This window comes from Miscanthus floridulus, chromosome 2, assembly GCF_019320115.1.
Source record: "Miscanthus floridulus cultivar M001 chromosome 2, ASM1932011v1, whole genome shotgun sequence".
Taxonomy (NCBI): Eukaryota; Viridiplantae; Streptophyta; class Magnoliopsida; order Poales; family Poaceae; genus Miscanthus; species Miscanthus floridulus.
In genome coordinates, this window is record NC_089581.1 from 175,572,197 (window position 1) to 175,593,331 (window position 21,135).

The 21,135-nt window shown below is 44.5% G+C and overlaps 1 protein-coding gene and 1 pseudogene across 1 annotated transcript; one reads left to right on the forward strand and one right to left on the reverse strand.

The window, feature by feature from the left end:
• The first annotated feature begins 1,601 nt into the window (after nucleotides 1–1,601).
• On the forward strand, nucleotides 1,602–8,820 carry LOC136537494 (uncharacterized; annotated as a pseudogene).
• A 385-nt stretch (nucleotides 8,821–9,205) lies between these two features.
• LOC136540776 (UDP-galactose/UDP-glucose transporter 2-like) lies at nucleotides 9,206–12,660 on the reverse strand. Its single transcript, XM_066532797.1, has 7 exons — nucleotides 12,345–12,660; nucleotides 11,864–11,892; nucleotides 11,524–11,725; nucleotides 10,465–10,707; nucleotides 10,279–10,380; nucleotides 9,676–9,783; nucleotides 9,206–9,576 (listed from the first exon to the last, which is right to left on the reverse strand). Exons 1-7 carry the CDS (start codon nucleotides 12,474–12,476, stop codon nucleotides 9,337–9,339), a joined length of 1,056 nt encoding a protein of 351 aa, XP_066388894.1. The 5' UTR covers nucleotides 12,477–12,660; the 3' UTR covers nucleotides 9,206–9,336.
• Between the last annotated feature and the right edge of the window lie 8,475 nt (nucleotides 12,661–21,135).

Here is a 21,135-nt window from a genome sequence, read left to right on the forward strand (position 1 = left end):
AAAAATAACAATTTAATCTAGTTGCAAGGTGACTCGTCAACAGGATGAACCATGTAAGCTACAGGCTTACGATACTAGATTATAAAAAACTAATTATAATAGAATAGAAATCAGGGAGAAAAATTTAGAGATCATGAAGATCATACCTTAACTCAGAGGAGAGCTGCTGATAACATATTATAATATGTAATAGTTACGTATCCTCGATCCGTTACCTAAACAATAAGAGACTTGAGAATTAGTAGAATATCTCGTCTCTCGTTCCAATTGCAAGATCACAGAAAGTAGAATGACACCATAGACAAAGTATTCGTGGAATCAGTCTTCTCTTATTTTTCCCATCTCAAATAGTGAATACATATGTAATAGAAGATGACCCTTTAACCTTTTCTGTTATAACTATTGAGCTCTTGAGCTTCAAGAGTTAATTCGATATAAGCCCACTTTAACACTAGCAATAGCAAGGAGCCAAGGAGTACGTTGCGTCCGGCCACCGTGTACCACAACCGCAGGAGCTCCGGTCCAGCGAGCGGCCACAACCAGTGCATCGATCCTTACGAGTCTGGTGTGGTGGGCACTTGAGCGTATTTAGCACATGTTTCTTATCTCCGACAGAGGCCTAATTGAAGTGTGGGCTCAATGATGCAGACGGAACACCAGCACACCAGGTCTGAACCTAAACCAGGCGAGTAGGTATTTACAGAGGACTATATAATTTTGCGTCCGGACGCGCGCCTGACGAACATAGCTCCCTTTACCCCACGGCCATCCCACTCTGTTGGCAGCGTCCGTCCGTCCCGGAGCTCCCGCACCTGCGCCCCGACGGACGCAGCTCCCTCGTCAGCATCCCATCTAGCTCCCCATCCCACCTGATGCGTCACGCCCATCCCGCTCCCCATCCCAGCGAATCCGCCACGCCATCCCGTCCCCGCCGCTACTGTGTCCGCGGCCTTCTTCTTCGCCACACCAGGGAGCCATAGCAGCTGGACCACCGAGGGCTTAGGCTTCCTCTACACGTACATTCAGGTCTACTTTTGCAACACTTCATATGAAACAATTGCAACATACGCCTGAAACAGATGAAACATTCAGAACATACACTTTTAACATAGCTATTTGCAACATATGCAACATTCAGATAAAACACTTGCAACATACGTTCTGAAACAGATAAAACACTTGAAACATATGTGTATAACCAAAACAACATATGCAACATCCAGATCTACTTTTACAACATCCAGACAAAACACTCACAACATAAGTCTAAAAAACATCTGAAACATGTATATAGCCATAGCAACATATGCACCATCAAAGATGAAACACTTGAAACATATATCTGAAATAACTGAAACACTTGAAACATAGGCTTGCAATATGTCTGAAAACGTCTAAAACACTTGAAACACAACGTCGGTGGCGGCCACAACCTACCTAGTGAAGAACTACGGTGGCGTTGGCCTCCCCTTCCTGCCGACACCGCGAGGTGGATGAGGGCGTAGGCGCATGCCTCCCCTACCTCCCCTTCCACGACGGTTGAGGTGCATGAGGGCGCCGCGCGAGACGGTGGCGCGGCGCTGGGCGCGGAGTATCACGGGATGGGGCCGGATACGGCGCCACTGCACTGGGGAAGGCCGCTGTGGGCGGGGCGCTGCCCGCAGCGAGTAGCCCCTGCGATGGAGAAGATGAGCGACACTGGTTGTTTTTTTGTAGGAGCCATGAAGGACTGAAGCGAAACGTGGAGCGGAGTGGGACGTTGCGAGCAGGAGCGAGCTGCAGCGAAAGACAGCAGTGAGGCGGATGTGTGGGCGTGTGGCGTCCAGATAAGGACGAAAGCCTGTGTCAAAGTATTATCGTATAATTTAGCGACCTTTTGCGGTACGAGTGTACAACCAATGCAGGAGGACCCTGAGGGATCCATTAATTTTCTTTTTTTTTCGTGTAACTAATGGCCTACTTTTTTTGGTTTATTACATGTTTTAGTTTTGAAATTCTTACGGCAAGCTTTATTCATTCGACAAAATGGTTACATCATTTATAAGCAGTTGAAGAATTGAGTTCATCTATCAAAACAGAAGAGTCTTTGCCTACCAAAGTTTGCCTAGCTGACTCATGAGCCATAGAATTACATTCCCTGATACAATGACTAATAGAGATAAAATGAAAGTCCTTCAAATACTGGTAGCGTTCATCATAGATCGTCCCAGCCGTCGTAGCCGAAAAACCTCCCCGTTGCATTGTTACGACAACTTCCATGCAATATGATTGGAACTTCACACAACTGCAACCGATCTATAGTGCCAACAATAGTCATGTTTCTTACTGCATTATTAGTCAGAAGTAAGAACATAGACCACTGATAAAAAAAAGTATATCAACACAACTGCAACCGATCTATTGTGCCAACAATAGTCATGTTTCTTACTGCATTATTAATCGGAAGTAAGAACATAGACCACTGATCAAAAAGTATATCATGTGTAGCAGAAAACAAATAAATAACAACGCATGGTTCCATCTTGGGTAAAAATCTAATACTACCATGGAGTGCAAGGGAGCATGCCGCTCGTGTCTCGATCAAGATAGAGGGAGAAGGATGCCACTGGTCTCGGTCAACATTGAGGGAGGATGATATAACTTGTTATGAACATGTATCCATGGGTTTTAAATTTATTTTAGAAATAATTCTTTGTTGATATATTTTTTTGTTCCGGAACCTATATATTTCTGGTTCCGGCCCACAACTTAAGTTTCCTCTACATTAGTTCTTCTTATTTTATAGCCATCTGATCTATCCAAATGGATGGCTCTAGTTTTTTTCCAAGCACCAGTAAAATTTCTACTGATATTATATTGAGTTCCATACACCAGCTGATGACTAGTTTATCCAAAAGCTTAAGATGATAGAAAAGGTGTACAATTCACTTTATATTTCAACACTCCGCCTCGAGTGAAGGTTCCATTATGACTTAGACTTGAAATAAAGCAATCAACGAATATTTTATTTAGAAAAAAAATTGTACATACCATGTAACAACTATGGCCTGTTGGGTTGGCTTCTTTACAGTGCTGCTACTGAGTTCTACTGTTCCTACAGTGTTTTGCTGTATTTAGGTGCTGTTTGGTTCATGCAAGGAACTCCTAGAATTCCTATGTCACATCGAATAGTTTGTAACATATGCATGGAGTATTAAATATAGACTAATTACGAAACTAATTGCATAACTTACGACTAATTTACGAGACGAATCTTTTAAGCCTAATTAGTCCATGATTTAACAACGTGGTGCTACAGTAAATATGTGCTAATGAACAGATTAATTAGGCTTAAAAATTTGTCTCAGAAATTAGCCTCTATCTATGTAATTGGTTTTGTAATTAATCTATATTTAATGCTCCTTATTAGTATCTAAACATTCGAACGTGACTATGAATTTTAGGAGCGACTAAAGAACCAAACACCCCCTAGATGGTAGCTAGCAGCTGCCCAAACGGCTGGCTTTACTTTCAAACGAACAGGCTTAGTTGGTTGCACAACGATCCAACATCTTATAATCTATCCGATTTGATGCACGTATTTGGTTGTTTGGTGCCTATATAGTTCAAACATGTCACGAATGGTGTATCAGTGAGGACGATACAGGGGCTCACATTCATAGTAGCCCCTAAAATAGGGCTCCTAGTTTTTATTTGGATACTCCCTCTACTTTTGGGGTCTCTGTTTTTCTACACGGAACTCCAACGGTGGCCCTCAAAATAGAGCCACCAAATCTATTCTCTAAGGGAATGACATATGTGACCCACTCGTCATAGACTTACTCGGCCAATAGAAAGAAACCGACTATTGCCGGTGGGGAAGCGGACGACTGCCTTGGCGGATGCGGAAAGAAAATCGACTGCCGGTGGAGAAGCGGACAACGTCGACGAGGGAAGGGAGAAGAGCGGGGACGGACCTGGCCACGAGCGCATGAGAGGGCAAGGAAACCGGCCGCGAGCGAAGGAGCACCTACGAGAGGAGTGGCTACCTGGCTGCCAGCGCGACACGAGAAGCGAGGACCCGACCGTGACCGTCTACCTCGCTGCCAGCCACAAGCGCGACCAGAGGAGCCAGGACGCGACCTCTACCTCGTCGTGCCAGGCCAACCGATGAGGAGGAAGGTGACCGACGTGGGGGTAGGGGCTGCGGGTGGGCCAAGTCCGAGCGGTGGTCGCGTGCGCGGAGGGAGCCTGAGCAACTCCTCGCTCGTCCGAGCGGCGGCCACGGGAGAGAGAATAGCCTCGACCGCGGGCGAGGAAGGAGGAGCCATCCGTGGGGAGTTCGTCGCTCGTCTGAGCGGCAGTCGGATATCGTCGGAGATCCACACCTCCGCGCCTCCGGTGGCCGCAAGGTCCTACGCCCAGGTCCGTCGCATCCGTCAGCTGCTGGAGAGGGGCGCGCCGAGCACAACCATCTGGGAGGGGTTCCCCGGAGAGGAGCGCTCGTGCAGCTGAGGCCACTGTTTCGTAGTGGGCGCGGGGAGGAAACGTCTGCAACAACAAGATGGGGTTCGAGTTGTGAGCCCCATTCTCCTCCAGGAATGGGGTCTAGAGGGTGGATTTTGGTGCCCATCCTAAATTAGGGGGCTCTAGTAAGGGCTCTGCTGGAGCTACGTTTTTTGTTTGGACACCTATTTAGCTATGGGGTTTAAATAGGGATCCTGCTGAAGTTGCTCTTAGCTTGAGGACGGCAAGTCACACTCAGCTTGGTCTCATTAGCTACAATGTCATAAAGCCCATGAGTTAATTGTGCTATGGCATATTTCCTACTGATAGTAATTCCTCCTAACCGAGTGATAGCCAATTATGCTATGGCACAACTCCTGGTGAGAATAATCCCTTAATAGGCCGTCACGCCGAATTGACAAATACACGGTGTGGTAGGCCCTGTTTGGCTTGTTGAATCTCGGCTGAAAACACTGTTCTGGCTGAATGGTTGTGAGAGAAAAATACTGTTCCGACTGAAAAAACAAGCCAAACAAGCTGAATATGGAGTAAGCCGAACGGGGCCGTAGTGTTTGGAATGTATTTGCAGTGTTTGGAATGTATTTGCACTTAGGGCCTATTTGGCTTATAGTCACACAATACACCACGCCTTAGCCACGACAGGAAGTGAGCCTAGCTTAACTAGTTGGGCGAGAGGTACATATAGCAGGAACCAAACAGATTCAAGTAAGCTAAGTTTTCACACCAAATTGAACATATTACACGATGTTGGACCACCGGCAGCGTTAAGGGTATGCCTGGGTATTCCTTGGAATACCCAAGATTTTGGTACAAAAAATAAATACATGTATACTTATATATATATATATATATATATATATATATATATATATATATATATATATATATATATATATATATATATAGGGAGAGGCTATTCAGTAGCCGGCTACAAAATAAGTTATTCTGTAGCCACCTCCATTTACTATAATTTTATATACTAATTTACCATAATATAAATACATATTTACGATAGTTGGGTTACTATAACACATGGGGATATTTACCATAACGTTATATTAAACCACTTAGTAAGGAGTTACTATAATCTCGTAAAATAACATAGTAATTATCGTAACTCAAAGTGGCTACAGAATAAGTTATTCTGTAGCCAGCTACAGGATAGTAGTTCTATAATATATATATATATATATATATATATATATATATTCTATTTTCTAATGGACCAAAAGCCCACAAACAAAGTAGCAGCGAGCAGGCCAATTTGGCCAAAGCCCAAGCGGCCAGAATCCCTCCCGTAGTCCCGTCGGCATCCCGTTCACAAGTTGCGACTCCCGTAGTCCCGTTCTTCACAACAACTCTCATCCCAAGCGGCGGCGGCGCATCTTGAATTCTCGATCTGCTCACTGCTGCGGCAGCGGGCGGCCGGCGGCATATCCACACATCTTGATCTGCTTCCTCTGCGCCTCTGCGGGCGGTCGGTGAGGCGGTGACCAGTAGCAACAGGCAGCAGCACAGCGTCACCGCAATTGCAGCGGGCGGCCGCACGGCACATCTCGATCCGCTTTCTCTGCGCCGCGGGTGGCCGGTGACTGGTGAGGCGGTGACAAGCAGCAACACATCATCAGACGTCAGTTCGTCACCACAATTGCAGCAGGCAGCTAGGTAAAGATTTCATTTTCTCCTCTAATTTATTTGTTCTTGCTAGTGCTATGCTGAGTGCTACTTTGTTTAGTAATTTTCTAACATTTAGTTCTTTGTGAATTGTAGTCAAGATGAAGAAGAAGGGTAGTAGCAGCATATTTGCATTATGGGAGAAAGCTGCCAAGGCAAAAAAAAACAGAACCCACATCTACACCAAATCCTTCTCTTGTTCAGACTGAGAACAATCTGCAGGTAGCACTTGTGCAAGCACAGGATGATGATGAAGCACTGGCAGTGGCACAGTCCACTGTTGAAGCAAATGATGAAGCTCCCCAATCGGACAGAGGCTCCCCAACTCCAATTGTACAAGATGATGCAGCAACTGATGAAGAGGGTGAAGTTGGAGCAGATTTGGAAGCACTTGAGCATGATCCTGGGAAGCGAATACCCATCTCAAGGTATGATGTCAATGACCAGGATAGAGTTAGAAGGAGATATATTGAGTTGGGTCCTTGTCAGCCAAAGAATCATGATTTTCAATATAGAAATATAAGTGGTCATCCACGTCGCTTTTGCCCAGCTTGGTTTAAGCAATATAAGTGGCTTGAGTACAGTGTAGAAAGAGATGCCGCTTTCTGTTTTGTTTGCTATTTGTTCAAGGATAAAACAAAATGCCCAGGTGGAGATACATTTGTGAAGGATGGGTGGCAAAATTGGCACCTGAAATCAAGATTGAAAAAACACATGGGTACTGTCAGTAGTGTTCATGCTGAAGCTCAAGAGAAATATGATAGGTTTACTACACCAACAACATCAATTCGGGAGTCTATTGCTTCAAACACCACACAATACAAAGCTTTATATAAGCTTCGTTTGACATGGACACTCAAGTGTTTAAGGTTTCTATTGCGCCAAGGCTTGGCATTTAGAGGGCATGATGAAAGTGAAGACTCGCTAAACAAAGGAAATTTCCTTGAGCTTTTAAATTGGCTAGCAGGAAATTTTGAAGAGGTTGACAAGGTGGTTCTAAAGAATGCTCCACAGAACTGTAAGATGACATGCCATGATATACAACATGAGCTCATCAAATGTTGTGCACAAGAGACTACTAAGCTACTAATTGAGGAACTTGGTGGTAAAAACTTTGCAACACTTGCTGATGAGTCTGCTGATGTGTAACAGAATGAACAGCTAGTTGTGTGCTTGCGTTACGTTGATAAGAAAGGAAGGGCAGTTGAAAGATTTCTTGGTATTGCACATGTTGAAGATACTAGTGCTATGACACTTAAGGCTGCAGTGGAGCACATGCTTATGAAGTATAATTTGACCTTTGCAATGGTTCGTGGACAAGGATATGATGGAGCTAGCAATATGAAAGATAATGCTAATGGGCTAAAGAAACTAATTATGGACGAGTCTCCATATGCTTATTATGTTCATTGCTTTGCTCATCAGCTACAATTAACTCTTGTTGCTGTTGCTAAGGAGAGTGGGGATTGCACATGGTTTTTTGGACAGCTTGCTATCTTGTTAAATGTTCTTGGCAATTCTTGTAAAAAGATGAGAATGCTTCGAATGGCTCAGGCTGAGGAACTAATTGATGCATTAGAGTTGGAGGAAGTAGAAACCGGAAGTGGTTTGAATCAAGAAATGGGTTTGGAAAGGCCATGTGATACTCGATGGGGCTCTCACTACAAAACTGTGATGCATGTTATCCTTATGTATCCTGCAATCAGGCGTGTTCTGGTGAAGATTGGAAAAGAGTACACCACAACGGAGGCCCAATCAGCTATGACTATGTTGACATCATTTCGATCATTCGAGTTTGTATTCATGGCACACTTGATGCAAGAAATATTTGGTTATACCGAGGACTTGAGTAGGGCTTTGCAAAAGAAAGATCAAGATATTGTGAATGCCATGGTTCTTGTTGATCTTACAAAGTTTCATTTGCAGTGCTTGCGGGAAGAGAAAGGATGGAACGATTTTCTTCAGAGGGTCACTTCTTTTTGTGTGAAGTACAAGATTAAAGTTATTGACATGGAGGGTCCTTATTATCCTGTTGGGAGACCTAAAAGAGGGTTCTATAATGGCGCAATGAACTATCATCGCTTCCATGTTGACATGTTTGTGAGCGTCATTGATAGGCAACTTTGAGAACTGAATGACAGATTTGATGAGGTAAACACAGAACTACTTTCTTGTATGGCAGCATTTAGCCCACTTGATTCGTTTGCTGCTTATAATCAAGCCAAGTTGGTTACACTTGCTACAAAGTTTTATCCTAAGGATTTCACAACTGAGGAATTAGGGAAACTTCCATGGCAGCTTAATATGTACATTTCTCATGTTCGTAGAGATGAAAGGTTTAAAATTTTGAAGAACCTATGTGAGATTTCAGTTAAGCTTGTGGACACACAAAAAGATGAACAATATTATGTTGTTTACAAGCTTCTTAAGTTGGTGCTAATTCTTTCCGTAGCCACTGCTAGTGTTGAAAGAGTGTTTTCCACAGTGAATTATGTGAAGAACAAGCAAAGGAATAAAATGGGTGATGATTATTTGAATAATTGCTTGGTTACATTTAATGAGAAGGAATTCTTCAGTCAAGTGAAAGATGAGGATATCATCAATCTCTTCCAACAAGGGGATCGTAGAGTTATATTGTAGTAGTCGTTACTGTTTTGTAATATTTCTTAATATTTATGTTTCGAACTTCTACTTTGGTTATTATTATGGATTTGCTAAATGTTATGACCATTATAAATTATCGTCCATTGTATTGCTTATTTGCTTCGAAATTTTATGCATTTGGCATACCCAGCCACCAATTCCTGGCTCCGCCACTGTTGGACAGTTGTTATATGGTAGGTGTAATTTACTCTCTTTGTTTACTTGCGCTAATTAGAATTCAGACCTCTGGCCTTTATATGAAAAGCTTAAGATGTTAGAGCAAAGTGCACAATTTACCTGTACTTCAACGGTTTAACATAATAACATTAACCACGGCACATGAGAAAAGCGAGGAGAGGAAGAAAGAGGGTTATTGATTCCTGTAGTGCTCTATCCTCTATGTGTATCCTATCCTATCCTCCTTTTGGGACTGTTGTTTTGGAGGACTAAATTTCATTTGGGACTGCTGATCGAGCTGGCGTCTGTTTTGCTTTGCTCGGTTCACTTGTCACACTATACCAAACTTGCCTTTTCCTCCGCTTCTCTGCTCTCCCGGGGCTTGTCGTCATCGTCGCCAGAGCTCTCCGTCTTCTTCGGCAGCCGGCGCGGACGTCCCTCCTTGTTCTCCGGCAGGAGCTTGATGACGATGCCCATGGTTATCAGGAGGAGCCCCGTCGCGTGCTGCTCCGTCAGAGGCTTGGTGAATATCAGGTAGGACAGCAGCAGCGTCACCGCCTTCCTCGCCGTCGTCACCTGAAGAATAGTCCAACATGGTTACCAGCTGCAGATGCATGTATCGGTCGTCGAGGTGGAGTGGAGAGGAGTCCAATTGTCCAAACAACGATGGCTGACCATAGCTGTGGTTGCGGCACCGAAAAGCGCGATGAGGGAGAGAACGGAGACCTGGCCGACGAACGTGGCCATCGCCTCGAACACCAGCACCGCGTACACGTACAGATGCTGCAAGCAATGCATTCGTGCGTTTCAGTAAACAAGACGTCAGCTCAGCTTGGTCAATCTAATCCTTTTTCAGTAACAAGCTATGTAGCTAGCAAGTAGCAACAGTTTTTGAGTGGATCTGATCCTTTTCCTGACAATCAGGTCTGGTCATCTGGATGAGTGCAGTGTTCAGAACTTGAGATTGTTTCTCTATAAAAGATTTGAAAGAGGGATTCCTTGAAGGATATATACCAATAAAAGAGCATGGAGTATTTGATTCTTTTCCCACTGCTTGGGTTATGCACATTCTGAAACTACTATCAGTGATGTGCTAAAGTGAGCTACTAAGATTCTTATCACTGCTAGATAACTCTGACAAATTCATGTATATACTTCATTGTCCCCTTATAATGGCAAGGCAGAGAATCTGACTTTTTTACTCAAATAAGAACTTGTAGCATAATTAGTGAATACTACTGTAGAGAAAAATGAAAAAGGGAAGACTTGTTCATTCACCTGGGAGCATGAAGTCCATGCCGTCATGAGCTCTCCTGTTAACACCATCGGCACTGCTAGGAACGGAAGGCCAACAACAGTGGAGCAGAACAACATCTCCATCTAATTTCACAGAATGCTTGACTGTCAGCACTGTAAAAATTCTGTCAGGAACAAAAATTAATTACCAGACTGTAACTGGAGTACCTGAGTCGTGTCTGGGTTCATCTTGAAGATAGCCTCTTGCAGGTTGCCAAGAAAAGCATCCATGACAAGTGCCCCGGACACCATGGCCACGCCGATCATGCTGAAGTTAGGTGACGTTTGCGCATCCGCGAGCGTAAAGAGTATGAGGCCAATGACGAGCATCACGGCTGATACGTATTCTTGGAATGGGTACTTGCGCCTTAAACCAGGGATAAAGGCTCCCATTACCATCACCGGTAGAACCTGATGAGTGATGATGACAAAAGAGAAACAGATCAATGCCTCTCTACTTATTATGTAAAAACAGTAAGGTATGTACTAATCGCGGGAAAGAAGCATATACAGTTTGGTATATTAAATTTCTGCGCAGAATGTTTCTTTGCAATTATATATCATTATGAACATTAACATGAGTTTGTGTTTTATCGCATATGACTATAAATTAAAAGGTGCTATTATTACTATACTAATATACATCGTTTTTTCTTGAAATTCAGTCACTTAGATACAGAAATCAAATCAAACCGTAGCTGCCAAGAATATTTAAAATAGACACATGCCAAGTAAAGAAGAGTCCAAAACGTGCTAATCATATCTATCAACAATGTTATCCTGCCTGCCCAGTTATTTTGATTCTAGCCAGAGAAGTAGTATTCGTGCCTCTGAAGTAGAAAGATACATGACACAGCTGGCTAGTTTGGCACCTAACCAAAACATCAAATCTGATGCTGGACTCATATTTGGACATTTCTAGGTACACCAGTGCACCCTTTCTTTAAAAGTTGTGTGCATTGTAATATCACAAGAACTGTTTCTTTTTCTTTTCCTCGCAGAAAGGAACTTTATTTCTGCTAAAACAAAAACAAAAAGGCCCTGTATAAAAGGTACAGGTGAAAAAGAAACCATGAACCCAGGAACGTTTGGTGCTACAATGCTACCCAAATTGGCAGCTGAAGACATTGGCATTGTTCTTCCAACATTTTTTAGAGCAGTATACATTTTCCAGCGTATGGGGAACAATAAAAAAAGAACCAAAAAAGAAAGGGGTCAATTTTTTACCTTGGTTGACTTGAACATGATTTGCGCAGGGTAATTGAGGAAGGCGAGGGAGCCCTTGGTGAGGCCGTTGGAGCCCATGAGCACGGCCGAGAGCCGCACGTAGGTCCGCCACGGGTTCACCATCTGCTTCACCGTGAACCCCTGCAGCCGTATCAGCGCCAGGTACACGAACCCCTGCACGAACGTGAAGTACCAGCCGTAGCTGCAGGCACACGGCAAAAATAATTCAGATTTCAGAAACGCGTAGCAGCAAGTGACCAGTTGCACTTCTTTCAGGTGGTACGGATGGAGGCATCAGGCAGGCAGGCATGCATTGTAGCTAGTGCAGTCACAAGGTCACCTGAACTGAAGCCTGTTGTACACGTATTCCTGGAGCAAGACAAGAGCAGGAATTAGCTAGCCACCAAAGATGGTAACTGGGAGAACAATTGTGAGCTGAAGTTTCGCTGTCAAGAAAATTTGTGCAGGCAGTGAAACTAAAGCAAAGGTTCAGAAAACCATGCTGACCAAACAAGCGTATGGAAGTCCACGGCGACGGAAACAAGGAGGGAAGAAAAAAAATGCAGTTTTGTGTGTCACGAAATTGCACCTGTTTTTCTGCCTATAAGCAACCGTATAATCCCAAGCAATTTCCATGGGAGTACTGGCATTATCAGCAGGAAAAAATGGCACTAATACGGGTATACCACGTCACTGGCCACGAATTCGCGTTACAGTAACAGAACCTCTCACCGTACCAGAGAATTGACTGCATTTCTTCATCGATACTGTATGCCGAAGGAGGATCGTAGGAGAAGGGAGAAGACGAAGAACTGACGTACCTCGCAGATGCCATTGACGAGGTAGCCGAAGAAGAAGCCCAAGGAGCAGATCAAGAACTGCTGCCACCTGGGCCGGTCCGTCAGAGACACGCCGAACAGCGACCTCCCCTGCTCCTCCCCTCCTCCGGTCATGGCGGCGCTTCCTCCTCCTCCTCTTCTCTTGGGTCCTTCCTTCCCAAGAACTAGACTGAAGGATCCAGTCGTCAATGGCCGCCCAGGCCGCCGGGGCGAGAAGGAGAAGTGTAAGGGTGTAAGGGGACGACGAACGAAGCAGAGCGGCCGAACAAGGAAGGAATAGATGTGGACGAGTCCTGGGCTCGCAAGTCTGCAACGACTCGCCAAGATATGGTAGCCGCCTTATATATAATAATGAATAAATAAATAAAATAAAAAGATATGCCAACTGCATGCAGGCCAAGGGATTCTAGGAGAGGAGGAGGCGAGGAGCGCCGTCGTCCTCACTCCGCAGTCCACAGTCATGGAGAGCTGCAGCTGCCTGGTTTCTCAAAGATTCACAGCTACAGCTACAACTGCGTCACCCATGCATCTTTTGCTCGTCGTCACGTCCAGTCAGCGACGGCAGGCAGTGGAGACCTGGTGCTGGCCGATGCGCACCACGCGGCGGGCCAAGGCGTGCATGCGCATGCACAGATGGCTAGTCTATGGTGCTCGACAGGTGGGCCCATGAGTCTGTGGGACCGGTTGTCAGAGTGGACAGAGGCACACATTAGTGTTCGGCGTTCGCCTGCGCTGTCTATCGAACGGAAATGAATGCTGAGATCTCGTATTGTTCAGCAAAGGATGCCACTTTAACCAATGTCCGTTTTCGACAGGTGTTAAACTTTGCTCGTAATTTTAGCAGAAGATCAGAGCAAAGGAAGTGGTTTAATAACAACGCACAGACTAATCTGTCAGGGACCATCATGCATATGAACGCTCATGACCACGCAAACACATGTTCAACATCGCCATGGTGAATTAATTACTGCTCATTTCGTTCCAAATGATAAATCGCACGGTGAATTAATTACTATTCCTTCCATTCCAAATTAATTTACTACTCCTTTCGTTCATGCAACTTATAAGTTACACCATATCTAGCACAAGAGCCTGCATCCTCAACGACACATGCAATCACCATGTTCGCTGATGCGAAAATTTGGCTTATGCTGAAATATTGTGAGAGAAAAACATTATCGTTCCAAAGTAGTTATGAATAAGCTCAAGCGAACAGGACGAATATCATCAACACTATCTTCACTAGACTAGCTAGACTTGCTAAAACACAGCATCGACACCGCCATGGGCAACAGCAGTCGCATCTCATGTTGTGGAGCATCCTTCAAAGTTTTTGAGGTCAAGCTAGGGGGATCAAACGATCCCCACCTAATTTTCATTCCATTGATGCCGGTGAAACCAGGGGTGGATAGGGCATGGCCTTCCAAGTTTACAATTGTACAAGGTTAGGGATGGGGGAGAGATTCACATAGCAAAGGTGTTCCTCAAGTTACATGCAATTGAGTCGTTCTCCTTCGGGAGTCTACAGCTCCACGACTTGACGGGCTCCTTGCAGGCTGCTACCAACCAATCGACGCTTGGCTCCAATTGTCTAAACACGACGTCGTTTCGGTGTCTCCAAATCCCCCAGCAGCAGAGAAGGATTACGGGATGAGCCACGCTTTTGTGTACCTGTGGCAGTACCTGTGTTCTCCAGAGCTCAGTGACCTTGGCGATCCCTATCGGTCTCCGGCCGATCCTCTCCCAGAAGCTGCGCACGAAGGAGCAACTTGAGAATATGTGGTATGCGGTTTCGTCCTCTTCTCCGCAGACTTCACATCTAGCTTCCCGCAAGATGTTTTGTGAACGAGTGACATTCGGCAGTGTATTATTTCTTGGGTGAGGAACCATTCGAAGGATTTTACTCGAGGCGGGGCGAAGCTTATCCATACGAGCATGGTCACCGCGCGTCGAGGACCGGTAGATCATCCTTGAAGAAGATGGTGCGTAGATCGGAGCTCGCATCGAAGCTGACGTTGAGAGAAAACAGCCGCGCCATGGCACTCATATGAGTCGACAGTAGGCCAACACCGCGAACTGTCTTAGCTTGGTCCTACCAGCACTGGCACCCACTCTTCCTCAATGAAATTAGACGCACCTAGTACCCCTGCCACTTACATGCTACAAGGCCTGCTTCATCACCACAGCTACACACCCACAGACCAACACCTTCAACACACCAGGTTTGTGCTTCATTACCAACACCACCAACAGCAGGAAGGCCACATGAGCTTGGTGCATAGATGACAGGGTCATCTTTGACAGACACCGCTACCTTCCCATCTCACAGCCAACCTACAACTTCAACGTCATCCTCTTCGGTGACCTCATCAACAGATCAACAACTCAAGCAAACAAGGTAAACCAATACGCCTCTAGTCAAACGGGTTACAATATCACCGCCGTCAGGAGGAACGACAAATAAAGTTGTCACAGCATCGCTTGCAAGCTGCTCTCAACATCAGCATGGTCTACTACGTCTATGCTACCACTGGAAATACCATCTACAATGTTGTTATTACCCCGCTACAACTAAACAACAGCCTTGCTAATGGCCTTCTTGACACCAGCAACACCGTCTTCTATGACGGTATCATCACAGCCCTACTACTACAAGCAAGATAAAGCATCCAACACTATCCCATTCATCATTAGGGGGCTACCTCATGCGACAACCATGGCCACCACCCCTATGTGGCAGAACCGCCTAATCTAATGCCTCCTAGGAGTGCTTATCTTCCATTAGACACTAAGCACTGAAGGGAGAACACCAAATTACGCGGTCCCATCGGGCACACCCCAGGGGAGAACCCGAAAATCCACATTTTTTCACCAGGATCACAAATGAGAGAATAAAGCTTACATCATTCTTAACCATTTCTTACATCACTTTTAATACAATATCAGAGTATAATATTTATTATTATAACAACAGAATATAATCATATTATCAGAGTTATGAACAAGTTAATGTAACAGCGGAGTATAAACATGTGATCAGAATTACAGCGAAAATAATTATCTATTCATGGCATAATGAAGCATTGATATGTAAACTCATTTACATTACAGCGAAAAACTATGATCGCAGCGTAAAGGAAATCCTCTCTGAGCCCACCAGGAGGAATCCACTCACAAGGGTCAGCTCTAGCATCCACCTGTCACCTGCAACAGGGGAAAATAAAATCCTGAGTACTCAATTATACTCAGCAAGACTTACCCGATAGGAGGAAAGACAAGACTCCAAGGATATGCAAGGCTATCTGGCTTGTGGGATTATTGCATCTGCAGGAAGCATTACTAAGCGTGCGTCCTTATATTTGATTTTTATTAGCAGTGCATTAGTTCATTAACTAATCATTCTATGTAAGAACATGTGCTACTTTCAAGCAGGTGGTAAGCAGTCAGATTTCTATTTCTTCACCTTTCATCTTTCAGTTCTTACTACGGTGCTAGAGTTTAGACAAGTCGTACCGGAACGTTGGCGATTCGCCAATCAATGCCCCCAGCTGGGTATCCTAAAAACACACGTCCCGCTTGTACCCCAGGCACAAGCAGGACCAACCCACTACCCTTCTGTCATGGGGTTCAGGTCCCCATCCAAACTGGGACTCTAAACCCTCGCCCCTGAGTCCCGGACTAAGTGCGGTGCAAGGACCTCATAACCCAAAAATCACCCTGACAGTCGGTCCGGAGAGAGCCAGAACCCATGACAAGAGAGTAACAAGTCTTCCAAACGCTCATACCCAAGTATGTGCTCGGGATAATAAGTCTGTGACTTGCCTAGCGTCCATTGCAATGGTCGGTCCTTAACCGACACAGACAAGGAAATAGTGTAACCAAGCTATGTCCCGTTAGCCGCGGGACACAACCTCTTACACCCACCAATACCCAAACCATATCCCTGTCTGGTCACCATTTTCCTTTCCACCATTTATATATTCCAAGTGATAATAATACAATAATATATTTCCCTATCAGAGTTGTAACAACATTCTTAACCATTTCTTACATCCTTTTTAATACAACATTCATAGTATAATATTTATTAAATACCAGCGGAAAGAAATCATATTATCAGAGTTATAACAATTTAATTTAACAACGGAATATAAATATGTGATCAGAATTACAGTGGAAATAAATACCTATTCATTACATAATGAAGTATTGATATATAAACTACGACAACAGATGATAAAACTTTCATTTATAAAAGCTTCTGGTGAGAGTTATAAATAACACTACGATCGTAGCCTAAAGGAACCCTCGCTGAGCCCACCAGGAGGTATCCACACATAAAGGTCAGCTCTAGCATCCACCTGTCACCTACAATAGGGGGAATAAAACTCTGAGTACTCAATTGTACTCAGCAAGACTTACACGACAGGAGAAAAGAAAAGACTCCAAGCATATGCAAGGCTATCTGGCTTATGGGATTATTGCAGTTGCAGAAAACATTACTAAGCGTGCGTCCTTATATTTGATTTTTATTAATAGCCATATTGGTTTATTAACTAACCATTCTACGTAAGCACCTGTGCTACTTTTAAGCAGGTGGTTAGCAATCAGATTTCCTTTTTCCATCTTCTATCTTTCATCTTTAGTTCTTACTACGATGCTAAACCGTAGACAAGCCGTACCGGATTTCCTAGCGATTCGCGAATCAATGCCCCTAGCTGGGTACCTCAAAAACACACGCCCCGCTTGTACCCCCAGGCACAAGCAGAACCAACCCATCACTCTCCTGTCCTGGGTGCTAGGTCCCCATCCAAACTGGGACTCCAAGCCCCCGCCCCTGAGTCACGGACTCAGTGCGGTGCAAGGACCTCCTCCACCAAAAAGAAACCCTGACAGTCGGTCCGGAAATAGTCAGATCCGCAACAAAGAGCAACAAGTCTTCCAAACACCCATACACAAGTATATGCTCGGGATAATAAGTCTGTGACCCGCCTAGAGTCTTATGCAACGATCGGTCCTAAACTGACACAGACAGGGAAAGCAGTGTAACCAAGCCATGCCCCGTGTCCACGTCGACACAACCTCTTACACCCACTAATACCGTGTTTCTGCAGGTGGCTGAAGCTGTTAGCTAATAAGCCGGCCGATAAGTTCAAGCCGACTGTTTTATTGTGAAAGAAAAATACTGTGCGCCATCTATCGAACGGAAATGAATGCTGAGATCTCGTATTGTTCAGCAAAGGATATCACTTTAATCAATGTCCGTTTTCGACAGGTGTTAAACTTTGCTCGCAATTTTTTAGCAGAAGATCAGAGCAAAGGAAGTGGTTTAATAACAACGCACACACTAATCTGTCAGGGACCATCATGCATATGCACGCTCATGACCATGCAAACACATGTTCAACATCGCCATGGTGAATTAATTACTACTCATTTCGTTCCAAATGATAAATCGCACGGTGAATTAATTACTATTCCTTCCATTCCAAATTAATTTACTACTCCTTTCGTTCATGCAACTTATAAGTTACACCATATCTCGCACAAGAGCATGCATCCTCAACGACACAGACGACACATGCAATCACCCTGTTCGCTGATGCTGAAATTTGGCTTATGCTGAAATATTGTGAGAAGAAAACATCGTTCCATGGCTGAAAAGTAGTTATGAATAAACTCAAGCGAACAAGACGAATATCATCAACACTATCTTCACTAGGCTAGCTAGACTTGCTAAAACACAGCATCGACACCGCCATGGGCAACAACAATCGCATCTCATGTTGTGGAGCATCCTTCAAAGTTTTTGAGGTCAAGCTAGGGGGATCAAACGATCCCCACCTAATTTTCATTCCATTGATGCCGGTGAAACCAGGGGTGGATAGGGCATGGCCTTCCAAGTTCACAATTGTACAAGGTTTGGGATGGGGGAGAGATTCACATAGCAAAGGTGTTCCTCGAGTTACATGCAATTGAGTCATTCTCCTTCGGGAGTCTACAGCTCCACGACTTGACGAACTCCATGCAGGCTGATACCAACCAGTCGATGCTTGGCTCCAATTGTCTAAACACGACGTCGTTTCGGTGTCTCCAAATCCCCCAGCAGCAGAGAAGGATTAGGGGATGAGCCACGCTTTTGTGTACCTATGGCAGTACCTGTGTTCTCCAAAGCTCAGTGACCTTGGCGATCCCTATCGGTCTCCGTCTGATCCTTTCCCAGAAGCTACGCACAAAGGAGCAACTTGAGAATATGTGGTATGTGGTTTCGTCCTCTTCTCCGCAGACTTCACATCTAGCTTCCTGCAAGATGTTTTTGTGAACGAGTGACATTCGGCAGTGTATTATTTCTTGGGTGAGGAGCCATTCAAAGGATTTTACTCGAGGCGGGGCGAAGCTTATCCATACGAGCATGGTCACCGCGCGTCGAGGACTGATAGACGATCCCAGACATCAGTCGGTGTGAATCATCCTCGAAGAAGCCGGTGCGTAGATCGGAGCTCGCATTGAAGCTGACATCGAGAGAAAAAACAGTTGTGCCATGGCACTCATAGGAGTTCACAATAGGCCAACACTGTGATCTGTCTTAGCTTGGTCCTGCCAGCACCAGCACCCACTCTTCCTCAATAAAATTAGGCGCACCTAGTGCCCCCGCCACTTACATGCCACAAGACCCGCTTCATCACCACAGCTACAAACCCATAGACCAACACCTTCAACACACTAGGTTTGTGTTTCATCACCAACACCATCAACAGAAGGAAGGCCGCATGAGTTTGGTGCAAGGATGACAGGGTCATCTTTGACAAACACCGCTACCTTCGCATGTCGCAACCAACCTACAACTTCAATGACATCCTCTTCGGCAACCTCTTCAACACCTCAACAACTCAAGCAAACAAGGTAAACCAATACAACTCTAGTCAAACGGGTTACAATATCATCGCCGACAAGAGGAACGACAAATAAAGTTGTCATAGCATCGCTTGCAAGCTGCTCTCAACATCAGCACGGTCTACAACGTCTATGCCACCACTGGAAATACCATCTATGATGTCATTATTACCCCGCTACAACTAAACAACAGCCTTGCCAATAGCCTTCTCGACACTAGCAACACCGTCTTCTATGACGCTATCATCACAACCCTTCTACTACAAGCAAGATAAAGCATCCAACACTATCCCATTCATCATTAGGGGGCTACCTCATGCGACAACCATGACCACCACCCCTACTAGGCAAGCGGTGACATCATGTAGGCTTCAACACATCGACAAAAATAAAAGACATTCACTATGACATCAACTCCATCCACGACATTACAAGGAGAATGAGGACTCTACAAGGAGCATGCAACAAATTGTAGCACGTGGACGTGTTGTCTTGAAAAGGTGGGAGTGATGTCATGGTTCTAAATGGGCCTTCAAGGTGTTGGTCCCAAGACGGGCTAATAGGGCCCAATAGCACATGCTATACTGCCGCGCGGAGCCCATCTAGCTCTAGAATTAAGAAGAGTCTAGAAGATAGGAAATCATGTCAGGTTGGGTCCTCTCTATAAATATAAAGGGAGATGTAACTATTGGACTATTAGAATTAAGTAAGAATAGTCTAGGGAAAAACCAAGGCTCTCTGGCCTCTTCACACTCAAGCCCTCGGTGGTAGGCCACCCACCATTCAGCCAGATCATTGCAACCTCCTGCTATCGCCCCACGCCCTCTCTCCCTCTCTCTCTCTCTCTGAGTTGCGCCTAATCCTAGGGCAATTGTTCCCCTCCTCTAATCACCCCTAATTTTCTACACTCCAATCTCTCTCGCGTACCTACCACAACACTCCTCTAATCGCTCCTAATTTCCATGATTCTACCCTCCAATCCCTCTCTCACCCCTCCAATCCCTCTCTCACACGCCTGCCAATTAACAATTACATAAGCACTGTCCCGACATAGTCCAAAAGGCCAAAATGACACAAAATGTACCCGACATAGTCCAAAAGGCCAAAAAGACACAAAATGTAAAAATGAAGTCACTAGTTGTGGATGTTTTCTCTCTACCAAACCACAACCTAATCAATAGAATCCGTAGAACAGGCAAAACTCGACAAAATGAGATTTCCTCACCACCAAGTACCAATCCAACAAATACATTTTTCACCGCCAAATACTAATCCAACAAACACATAGCAACATCTGTTCATAGTACATTGCAAAATTAGAAATACGAACTAACCCGATTAGCAGCAAATGTTTTCAACATGTCACATACTTAGAGTATGGTCCTTGTTCAAACAACATTTTAAAGTCTGGACACCTTACTCCACCTTGCGTTAATGTGTCTCGCATTTCCCGAGCAAAAAAATGTGTATATCAAAACAAAAATTAGAATCTTCTTTAAGTTTTGCATACAAGGATAATTAAACAATAAATTACCAAAATGTAAATAGAAGAGAACATATATCGTAACTTCTGTTAATAGAGTAATTGATTAACTATGATGTGTGCAACTCCTAATTGTACCATTTAGAAGTGAATATCTCTCCTAATTGTACCATTTACAAGTCAATATCTCATTTGTTATGCAAAATATTACATATGCGTGTTGTATATTAAAATTAAAGCTGTTTGTGATAATCTCAAGTTTCAGGGGTATTCTAAAATTGCCATTATAAGGCTTCTTCCCCAACTCACTCGTAAACACAAAGAGAGTTCAATTCTTGTTCTTGGGAGAGAGAGAGAGGTAGGGTCAGGCTATCTCCAACAACAACACCTAAAATA